At 41.3% G+C, this 11,865-nt stretch overlaps 1 protein-coding gene across 4 annotated transcripts in view; it reads left to right on the top strand.

Annotated features, from left to right (window-relative positions):
- The window catches only part of LOC136435166 (uncharacterized), a 40,091-nt gene that overhangs the window by 23,670 nt on the left and 4,556 nt on the right, over positions 1-11,865 (top strand). For 3 of the 4 annotated variants that reach the window (XM_066428404.1, XM_066428406.1, XM_066428405.1), the window contains exons 20-29: positions 3,212-3,251; positions 3,628-3,663; positions 4,093-4,129; positions 4,335-8,777; positions 8,970-9,087; positions 9,585-9,803; positions 10,189-10,337; positions 10,670-10,797; positions 10,950-11,058; positions 11,582-11,793. In XM_066428404.1, the coding sequence (XP_066284501.1) occupies positions 3,212-3,251; positions 3,628-3,663; positions 4,093-4,129; positions 4,335-8,777; positions 8,970-9,087; positions 9,585-9,803; positions 10,189-10,337; positions 10,670-10,797; positions 10,950-11,058; positions 11,582-11,793 (5,491 nt within the window). The remainder of the gene's footprint in view (positions 1-3,211; positions 3,252-3,627; positions 3,664-4,092; positions 4,130-4,334; positions 8,778-8,969; positions 9,088-9,584; positions 9,804-10,188; positions 10,338-10,669; positions 10,798-10,949; positions 11,059-11,581; positions 11,794-11,865) is intronic. The other variant, XM_066428407.1, reaches the window with a different exon arrangement.

Below are 11,865 nucleotides of genomic sequence, written 5' to 3' on the forward strand. Positions count from 1 at the left end.
TTCAAGAAAGCTTCCTATGTGAGGAGCCATCTACTGTACATATGCCAAGGAGCTGCTACATTCAAGGAACTGTCAAGAGATTTATTTTCTATACGAAGATCTTTTGCCCAAGATGTGTAATGATATCCAAGGAAGAAGACTCTTCCCTATCTGTGTCTTCCAAGTCTTGATAGCTGCCATTGCTGAATGGAGTAACGTGTTCCACAGATGAAGAAACAGGTACTGTCTCAGAAGGAAAACTGTGGAGCCTTGCCTTCTGATGCCAGATGGCAAGAAACATTTTGCATCCTGTTCAGCAAGGACCTCTGTGCCTTACCTCAACCTGATGTGTGCATGTATCATCTGTGCCTTCCCATATGGAAGCAAGAAGTAATCAGTAGCTTAAAACATGAGTTAAAGAAACAACGTGCTAAGAAACAACTTCAAACAAACTACAATTAGAATAGATAAAAGTCCAGAAAATCAAAGTTTCACGTGACGCGTAATAAGCTATCGAAAGATGCACCTTAAATGCAAGATACAATTCAGTAGTGGTAGTACAGTTCTTTGTTCATATGAATTATTGATACATAGCAATTGATGGTTTGTGGAATTATCGTTGACGTATGAAGTAGTTTGTATCCACAAGGAAATTATTGAGAACTCTTGGTACTGGTCAATAGGTTGCCACCGGTGAATTGCATAATCACGTTGTTTAATCTTACTACTGTTCTCTGTTAAAGAATCAAGGATATTCTCTGAATAGATTTCTCCTACCTATTTTTACTGGTATTGATGTATCTTAACTGCATATTTTCTTTGTAAAGATTAGTGCTAATGCCATATCCTATGCACAACTGATAAGGACGTCATGCGGCCAGTAATGAGATTTTATTTCTCATATATAACAGTATTATACTGCATAGTTCATATAACTTATCATTATGTATATTAAACCATTTCTTGATCAAAGTAACTATATTTGCTTGCATGGTTCTGTTTTTGTGCAGCATTTTTCATTGTCACCACCACATTGTGTTACAGTTAGTGCAGGTTTAGAACCCTTTTGAAATGTTTTTTTATAACGGGGGAACATATATTTCAAATTTTGTCTAATAGGAAACTCAAAAGTGATCTGCCATAATTGCTCTAGACCAATTCAAATTCTGTTATCTTTTTCAAGATGTTTCAACTAGTATATAATCTTGAATCTGCTGAGAAATCAGTGGTTTGCCTTTTTTTAGCTTTGACTGACACCTAACATGTACATGTAATCATCAACGTTCATGGCAGTAACACTTAAACTTAGAGCTGGAGAATCATAGTGCTTCATGGAATTTGTCAAGATGTCGACATACGTCTTCCAAGACACCTGAAGGACAAACTACAACACGGACCTCAATTTTGCAATGTCCTGGACCAACATCCACAATGGGTTGAACCAAGGAAGAAGAACCTGGTGGTCTGTAGACTGTACTCAACCCTAACAACCTGACAATGACTCCATCTGGTTTTGCTTGACTAACTGGTGCTGGAAAGTTGCCAGAAGGCAATGTGCCAGAGGTGCATGTTGCTTGGACCGTTAAAAACTAACAAGACTCGACAAAAGTGTCACTTCATCACCACTTGTTTAAGGAGAATATTTAGTGCACCTTTCAGGACTGACAAGTTTCCAAATCTTTCTCTTCCATAACAATGTGTACTAAAGACACCTTATTAAGAGATCTTGACCAAAACCCTAAGGTAACACCATGCTATCAACCTTTGTCACTATATGCCCCAATGTTTGCGTTCCAAAGTTTCCATTATAGTATCTAAGAGCAGAAGAGTGTGTCATCTGATCGTGAGCATGCATGCACCAACCCTTGACAGCTTGGTAGACAGCTCAAGCATTGACTTCTCATTTACACCATATCGCACCATAAATCGCATCATCAACAGTTTGTAGGATTGCATACATCTACCCTTGAGTGGCAAAATTTGACAAATGCTAACCAGATATCATTGCCACTTTGCAATTATATTCAAACAGATGGTAAATTTATGCAAGTAACCTCACTTGCGTAGTTGACGTTAGGAAATATTGCTAGCTTATATAATAGGATATGTAGATATGGCAATGAGAGTCTCATGCAAATTTGTCCTTAACATAACATGCATTTCTTGTATGCAAAGACTAGCATCATACCTGCATGTTAAGTATCATGCAAATTTATGCATTTTAGATGCTACATTCATGTTCAAGGGCAGGTTTGATTTCTAAAGCCTCTGGGCAGGATACTAGGCAGAGAAGGACAAAATGTCATGTTAGGAGATTATCTAATCAGTTCAGCTGACAGCCATGGGTAGAAGACATCATTGTAGATGCTCGACAACTATTCAGTTGTTTTATACATACAGTAAAAGTAGCCACTCTTGCAGCTATCTTACAGACATAGGTTCCTGTGATCTGAGCTTTTGGATGTTCAAAAATTGGCAGCTGTGTAGTGTTCAATAACAATTGGCAAGAGCCATCAAGACCATTATCTAGTTTCGACACCTCCAGGTTGTACATCAAGAACAACTTCATCAGTTGCACATTCCAGAGACAGACATTTATATTGTGTGTCATTGATGCTACTGACTACTGTGGCACATTATACAGCAGTAAACCCACTACTTCTTCAATAGTATTAATGACATCACAAATGAAAAATGGACTTCTGGATTGAATGTGGAACAAACAGCAAAAGTAGTCTCAATTGTCAAGTTTACTTCAAGCACTGTTGAGTACATCTCCAACAATGATATTGTCACAAAGCTATCAGAGAGATTGTTATTCTTATTATATGCTGCAACAAAAAGGTCTCTGTTGATGATTTAAGGAAGAAAACTTACTGAAATTTCCACAACAGACCCACCACTTCTTATTGAATATGGCAAGATGATATAAATTATGAGTTACTTTATTAGCAAAGCAGAAAACTTCATTTCATCTGAAGGACAAAGGCACACAATGGCATGCAGGATTCCTGTAATTTAAGCAAACTTCAAACTAAGGTAATGTTGAGACACACATCAATCGGGCTCTCGTACACCATTGGCTGTTTTGCAAATACTGTTATTTTGAAAAATCCAAAACTAAATATCCTTTGTTCAAGATGTTTGGTTGCGTAAGTGATGTTATACAGTATATTTTATTTAGGATGCAATTACGCTTAATGTGTTTCAATCGTTCCTATTCTGCATGCAGGAACAAGATGAGCAGAAAGTTGTCATTCCAGGATTAGGAGGTAGGTGGATAAAGTTCTGTTTTCCTATGATATAGTAGACTTAATATCATTTCTGAAATAGCAAATGATGATATTTACAGTGAACCTTGCAGTAGTCCTCAGTTTTCTTATTTTAAAGACTAAGCATCGTGATGCCATTTTCACTGAAGTGAGGATGAACATAGAGTTTATAACCAGATGCATACTGTATATAATAGGTAAACAGTAGGTCAAATTATCAAGTCCAAACAGCTCTACTTATTTGTAGTATAAAGAAAGTTGATATTTGTAAAATTGGTCATGTAAGATTATTGTACTTCAAAATTTGTTGTTTTGTCACAGGTAGTGTCAGTTTTTTTTTCAAACTTGCCATATTGATGTCAGATTTTGCTTTCAGCTAACGATGACCAACTCAAATGCCTGCAACCAAAAGGTCAAAACAATATGTACTTCAGTATTCTTTCCAATCAGACTGTTAAAGCTCTTTAATCTAACCAAATAGTCAGCAGGCACTCTGTCTTAGATTTCTATTAGTATGATGGAGTGAAGCTTTAAGTGTGATTTCAATCTCAATGCCTTAATCTGCATGGGTATGATTGGCCACAAAACTCTTGTGAATTATTTGGTGCCCTTAAAAAATGGATGAATAACTTATACTGGAAGGAACTTTTGGATGGTAAGCTGTCTTCTTCTGCATGATTTCCTTCAAAGGGTCTGTTGTACATATTTCTAAGTAAGGTGTTAGTGTGTGCTTTTTTTAAAGATTTTAGCATTTCTTTTCATAACTAATTGTGGTCCCAGATGTATCTTGACGTGGTTGTGCAGTAGATTATCCCTCATTATGTTTGCATTTTTATTGCAGGCGATGATCTTCATGTTACAAATGCAGGACATTCTTGGTAAGCTGTCATTTGTGTTTTTTGTCCTCCCAAAATACTATTCCTTATATTAAGTGTCTTTTAAACAAACTCTGCCAGCTTTATTAGTTAAATCTTTCCTAAAATAGCATCATAGCTGTGATTGTGATATTAGCCTGTAATCATACTATAGTTCAATTTACAACAGTTCGGTGAAAACAACCTTTTCATTTTGTTACCTCTTCAGGCTAAGGTCTGCAGGGATTGGGTTCCAGTGTCGTACAGACAAGTTTGAGGAAGACCTAACTCTCAGCACCACTCAAGGTGCTCAGCGGTCAGGACTGCTTCGCTCCACAGCCTCTGCAATGCTGGACCCTCGTTTGAGCAAGAAGCTATGCAAGCAGAAGCAAGGCAGCTCCTCAAGATGCACAAAGACTCAGCAGAGAGAACCTTGTGATCTGCCTCTGCCAAAGTTTGCAGAAGATGTGATGCATTGGCTGAAGGAAGACCTGAAAACTGGTACCAATAGATTTGGTTTTGAAAGCAGTGTCAGGTCTTCATCACATCGAGGACATGTAAAGACTGAACATGAGATAACAACCAATGCAGATTCTGCTCACCGACAGAAGGACATTGCCCCACTGTTAAATGCGGATAGCTCCACTGGCTCACGTAAGGAATCCACGAGGATCTCCCTTAGTGAAGTGAAGGAGAAGGTGTCATGGTGGTTGGAGAAGTTTAGACCAGGGCAGCAGCCAAGTGAGCAAGGAAATGCTCAGGAAAAAGCAGTAACCTCATCAGTTGTTCCAACTGTTGACTTGAAAATGGTATCAATGGCACCAACATCAGAAAGTGCTGCTGTTGAAGAGACTGTTGCAAATAAGTCGGAGGTGGATGCTTGTAAGGAGCATCCATGGGCAAAGCATCCAGCTATCATTGCTCCTCAACAGACAGCTACTCCACTTCTAGACATTAAACCTACAGGTGTTGCAACAGGTGCTGAAAAACCTATGCCATATTCTAAACCTACTCTTGATGATCAGACATTTACATCTGAAGACGTCCAGATGTCAGAACATCCAATCTCTGAGACAACAGACTTGGACTTACCACAGCGGGTAAAACTTGAACCTGTCCGTGTGGAGTACAGATCTGGAGTTGTGAAAAGATCCAGTTCATCATCACCGGTTGCAGTGACTGTCAGCTCCCCTGTCCAGATGGCTCCAACACCCCTATCTCCTACCCACACCCCTGTCCATACCTATACACCAGTGTCTCCTGCAACAACAGTACCACCTCAAACTGTGACAACAACTGCACCAGATCAGAATGTATCACTGCCTCAGGTGCCACTGCAGCCACCAGGGCTTGTGATCCCTTCCCTGTCACTTAACAGGTTGAAACATGAAAGTACAAAAGCCTTGGAACAGCCTTGTTCCATCCAAGCAGCTGCTGCTGCCTCTACATCAACTGTGGTGTCTGCAGAGTCTCCTTTGCCTGCAGTCCAAAAGCAAGTGGACCAAGATAATGTTGGACCTGTAGCAGAGAAAGTTGCAGTTTCAGAGAATAAAGCTCTGCATGCAGAGAAAGAAGTAGCATCCATTTCAATGTCTGCTGAAGCATCCATTTCAATGTCTGCTGAAGCATCCATTTCAATGTCTGCTGAAGAAGCCATTTTAATGTCTGCTGAAAAAGAAAGTAAGTCCCAAATTACAAAACACACTGTTATTGAACCTGCAGCAGCAACAAGTCCACTTGTTCCATCATCTACTGAGAGAGTTGATATGCAAGACAGTATGGATGCAAGGGAGGAGAAAAAAGAAACACCAACGGTTGTTGAGGCGTCACAAAACAAAGTTCCACCAAAGCAGTCTGTTATCATAAAGTCTCCCGCAGAAATCATAGCAGCAAACAAGCCAGTTAAACCAGTAGTTGCCCGAAAGCCTACCATTGCTGAACTAGTGGTAACGAGGTTAATGAAAGAGAAGGCAGGGAAAAAGGCAGGGAAAAAGGTTATGAAGAAAGGAAGTAGAGCAAGCTCTCCTGTGTTTGAAGCACAGGGAAAAGTGTTGAAGAAACCAGGTACTATCACTATAGCTAATTTGAAACAGTCGCCGGTAGCAGGATCAAAGGCAGCTCTTGGCAAGTCTGCAGGTGGAAAGATTAAGTCCCCTGGCAATAAACTAGCCAAAGTCCAAAGCATTGCTCCTAAAAATGCAAAGGATGTCATACACGATGCATATGATGACTTTGAGAAGGAGGTATCTAAGACACTTGAGGAGAAAGGGCTTTCTGCCTTGGCTGTTTCTGTGTCAGAAGACTCACAAGGCACTAAGGACACGACACAAGCTAAGCGTCTTTCACGTCTCACCAGGTTCTCCCAGTTCTACCTCTCATGTAAGCATGACGTGAAGTACCCAGATAAAGTGAGGGAAACCTTGGTAGATACTGATTATGCAATCAGACGTACCGAACGGCAGATCACCAGGAAAATGGAGATGGAAAAAATGGAAAAAGAAAGGAACAGACAGCATCTCAGAGACACCTCAAGTGAAAGGACTCATACCGTTGTTAAGAGAGAAGAAGGTAACAAGACAAAAGTTGACATTGAGCAAAAAACATCAAGCACAATAGTCACAGCATCTGAAGGTGGTCATAGGTGGGAAAACAAAGAAGAGCCATGTACCTATCAAAGGCAGGGTAACATAGATGCAGTTGTGCACTTTGCCCTGAAAAACTTGCAGCAAAAGACTAGTACCTTGTGCGATGACAGCAATGATCTAAGTCCCTTGCTCAATGCTATCGACCTCTCTTTCTCTGAAGGAAAGCACCTAAAGCTTTCGCAGAGAAGTGCTGGTAATGTAGACTCCAAGATGGCAACAAGGATTGATGATATTGTCATGGACTCCCTAGTTCCTTTGCCCTTGCCAGAGAGGTATGCAACTAACATTCCTTTACTCAACCATGAAAATGCTCCTGATGAAGTGCACCCAACATCACCAATAGCACAAGACTATAACCAGGCAGACACCTTGGGAGAAACAAGAGGCCCTTGCTTGCCACAGAGTCAGGCACCAGTACCAGATGCAGCCTCTGTTGCGTTCAAAGTGGAGATGGCTGGAGAGGTTCCAGAATTGGTGGATGAACCAGAAGCCCCAGCACCTCATACTTTTGTGAGGCCGCTGAAGGCTAAGCTGAAGCCTATTGTCATCAACATTAAAACTAAAACCTGCCTGGATCCAGCTTTGCCACAGTGGACAAAGGTTTCTGATGCAGAAGTAAAGCCACAAACATCTACTCTGTTCGAGATGCCCTCCAGAAAGTCCAGTGAAGAGCGCCAGTTTGACTACTTAGCTCATCTTCAAAGGGATTCACATCCTGCTGGAGTTGATCAACCCACAGTTGCCATGCCAGGGGCATCAGAGTCTATGAAATCCCACAGTACCATGCCTCAAACACAAGGCAACGGTTCTGAACAGAAAGGGTCCTGGTCAGTGCCAGGATGGGATATGACAGAACAGTGTCCTCCTTGGCACAGCCAATCTCAGTCGCATTACGTCTTCACACCGTCAGTCCCTAAACTGTCCATCCCATCATCGGAGCCTCCTCCTCCTGGTGTGGATGATGGAGGAGATAGCCCTCTTCTGGATGAAGGGAGATACGATAACAGCTCAACTAACATTGATCGCATCATTGATGAGGTTGACAGAGACTTTGCTAGGGTGTTTGACAGCAGTGTTGAGAATACAGAAAATGTGCAGATTCATGAAGATGTCAGGAAAGTTGAGTTTCGCGACAGACCTGATGTGGAGACCAACACAGCTGGGAAAAGTTCTGGACCTCACTCGAACGTTGAGGCCCTCGTCAATGAACTTATTGCAGCTGGTAGATCTGCAGCTGACACTAGAACCCAAGACAAGGATGACTACACACATACTGAGTATCTATATGGAGAGTATGGGACACCGATTGCAATAAAACCTGTCCAGAAAGTGTCCTGTTCCCTAGCATCAGGTCAGAAACATGATGATGAAGAAGCCAAGAAACAGTGGGTATCATTGCCATACCAAGGAGAGTTCTCTGTACATGTCGATCATGAGGCTACAGATGAGATTGTTGTGGATCTGTTGAAGGACTTCTTCGAGCAGATATCAGATACTTTGGAGTCTTACAACCTTCCACAGGCAGGCCACAGTTCCCAGGCTGATGTGGTTGGATCTGGCTTGAGAGATCAAGGATCTCATCTCCCAGCACTGTCCAGCCAGGCTGTGGCCATGGTCAGGGGGAACAAGAGACATGCAGAAATGGATTTGTCTCAGGACAGACACTTAAAGTGGCAGAGGTTTCACAGTAATCTAGAGTATGACTCTGATGTGGAAGTCTTTGAGAATGAAGAGGATGCAGAACACTTTAGAAGCCACCTAAGCCAATTGTCCAAACACTGCTCTAAGGAATCCCACTCCAAGTTGGATGCTGTGACAAAGGGCTCCTACCTTGCCACTAAAACTAGGTTGGTGGACCTTGCCGGCAGTCCACGCAAGCATGCCAGAGATAAGGGGTCTGCATCAGAGACTGATGAGGGCCACTTGGGTGGCTCTGTCAGGTTTATGAACCTCAGCACTGAAGCCAAGGAAAGGATCTTGCAAGCTCGAGCAAGAACTGCAAGGATTGTCAATACCCTAATGACCAGGTAAATCATCTCTGGGATTTTTTCTGCTGGAGATATCTCAAACTTTTTGTTTGATGTGATAGGGCGTTACAAATCGCAAAGATTTCAGTATGAAATGTGAACATCCACTATTAAGTCTTTTTCGTAATTTTGAATGCTCAACTCAGTGCTTCAACTTATGAATCACAATTTTTCTTACCTTCAAAATCTCAGATACAGTAATGAGATACAGGATGTAGCAGAAGAGGACCATGAGACCTTCAAAAAACTCAGCAAGAGACAAAAGAAGAACCTCAAGAAGCTGAAGCAGAGAGGGTCCAAATCAGAAAAGGTTGTCCTCTAGATTCCTTAATTCTGGACTTAAAAAAACTTTATGGATTACATCTGTGCGTGCATCAATTTTCGATTGTTTCCAAAAAAAGTTTTTGGCCATACTTTAATTCGTAAAAAAAACAGCTGCAAATTGAGAAATACATGCTGTAAAGTGCACAAAGTATTTTGGAAAATGGATACTAATGTCGCAGAATGCCAAAGTCAGTTCCAAAATCAAAGAAGAACTTTTGAAAGAAGAAGAAAGAACTTATGTTTCGGTATACCATACTCTGTTTATTTTTGTTCATCCTTCCTGACCATGCAGATTTCATAATGGCAACTTTTTTCCAAACTTTTCTTTTTATTTGCACGCATCAGTTTTGGGGTCCCCAGAGGATGTCATTCATATTAATCAAATCAACATAGCCTAAGACACTTATTTGTTCAACATCTAAAATGCCAGGAAAGTGTTAATACAACTGTTCTACTTCACTGTCTGTATCAATATCTTCCCAGGCTAATGTGCCACTAGAAGTGAGCTATGCCAGTCCCATCACCTCAGACTCGGATACAGAGCTCATCCTTGCCCAGTCCTCACCACCACCAGCAGATCCTGCAGCTTATGGTGAGAAATCTCCAGACCAACAACAGCAGGAAGCGCCGCCTAGCAGCTCAGCGCAGAACTGGTTCTATGTCTACAATCCTCACAGTGATGCTGCTCTGCAGGAAGTCAAGGTAGAGTGCTTAAATTTGGGGAAATACTTGTGACAGTCAGAAATATGTGTGTTGCCATGATGTTCTTTTAGTGTCACTACAACTACCTCAACTTCATCACACCAACCAACAGTCCTTAACACCAACTTTCAAGTATTGGTCCCTAAGTCACATTTTTGATATTCCCATATAGAAAGAACTGTCACAGTGATATTTTTCTTTTCATTACAATATACACTATATCTTTGTGTCTGCTTTTATGTATAGGAGACCTGAACCTTTCAGAAGCATTTTATCTTAATATGCTTAAGAGCTTGCATCAGCTAATCGTGCCCTCAGACAACTACAGCAACAATACTCCCATGCTGAGAGCATTTTCCTCACAGTGAAATCCTCCGTCCTACAGGACTTCTTACTGAGTGCTGGTGGGACAGAACTTGACCCCTTTAACCTGTCCATGGTGGCCGACATTCCCGGGGTTGATGTGTGGGTCGTCATCAGGAACTCTGACACACCCGACGTGGCAAACATTCCAAACTTGTACGAGCTGAAGAGGTAAAGACTTGCTGTTGTTACAGACTGATCAGAGGAATGTATTGTCCTCTATTCTCTTACGAAAGCTTGCACGACTTAAAATTTTTGTTTTGATTGTTGAAACAATATCTAATTATTAGCAAACAGTACACTATGGTAAGGGTCTATTAGCGGGGAAGTTTTACTGTAGGGTTCCAGTGGAATTTGATGTATTTTACAGTACATGCTATGTGCTATGATGAGCACAAAATAAAGCTTAAATAAAGATTTGGATTATAGAAGGGGTTTTTTTCCTCTAGCAGATGACAAATATTTTATTACACACCCTAGTCTACATTTATTGACTATCCCAGGATGCCAATGGTTAAGTTTGTTGGTCTTGACTCCATCGATGACTTGCGGAACCAGACCTACTGCCACATCTTCACACGGGGTGCCATTGTTGTGCCAGACGAGAAAGTTCTCATCAAAGCCAGCTCAGGTGAGAAGAGAGAAATTCTTTCTTACGACTCGAAATATTTTTAAGAAGTCCATAGATCTATCAACAAGATGTTTATTGATCCAACCCTTAGAAGTTTATTGTTTGTTCTTAAGAAGACCAGTAAACACTTCACACTAATCCATCTACTCCAGGTGAGCTGCAGGCATTGTGCCAGTTTATGGAGGAGCAGACCTTTGACAAGGATGAGCCGTGGACGATGAAGCTGCACTACAGCACTCGCCTCAGCCTGGAGAAGATGAAGTAAGTGTTGATTGTTAGGCAGCCTCATCACACAGAAAGGAGAAACAGTTTAAAGCAATCTGAAACGGTATACTATGGCACAGGACTGCTGGATTAATGCAGACCTCCTGATTGAAATAGCAAGACTGTCCAAAAGTTTGGACGCTTCTTCATTGTTGCTAAGATGATACTGGACCATCAGTCAGTCATGTTGGAAAATTTAAACCTGTGTATGTACTGTAATGGATTCTTTTGCAATGGAGCATTACTGTGTTTTGTAGACTGATTGTTCTGTTCATTAATTTGGACTGATGGACTATTGCAGAACTTCTGAGCAAGACTGTACAAAGTTTAAAAGATTCTTCATTGTTGTTAACATTTCACTGGACAGGGCCATCAGTCAGTCCAGGGCTGAGCCAGTCATGATGGAAGTTTGAATTACATCCGATTCATTTCCCAGTAGTTCACTAATTCACTTAATATGTTAGTCCTTATGGACTGCATCTTTGTGACACTCACTGAAGATGATTTCCCTCCTGTCTAGGAATGACGTAACACTGGATTACGCTCAGCGGGAAGACAGCTGGAAGATGTTGTGTTGTCTGGATGAGTACATCAGGAAGGGCCTGGCAGAATATCTCCCACTGCTGCATGGTTGCCGGGAGGGGGACAAGACACCTATTGAGATGCTCCCTTGTGTTGCCAAGATCCAGTTAGAGAACCTGGAAACTTGCAGGCACATTGTCATGCTGACAGGTAATGACTTTTGTTTTCTCCGTAGTATGTATAAGAATATGGAATTGTATGCCTAACCTTCAGCTTGGTGGA

This window comes from Branchiostoma lanceolatum, chromosome 5 (assembly GCF_035083965.1).
Source record: "Branchiostoma lanceolatum isolate klBraLanc5 chromosome 5, klBraLanc5.hap2, whole genome shotgun sequence".
Classification (NCBI taxonomy): domain Eukaryota; kingdom Metazoa; phylum Chordata; class Leptocardii; order Amphioxiformes; family Branchiostomatidae; genus Branchiostoma; species Branchiostoma lanceolatum.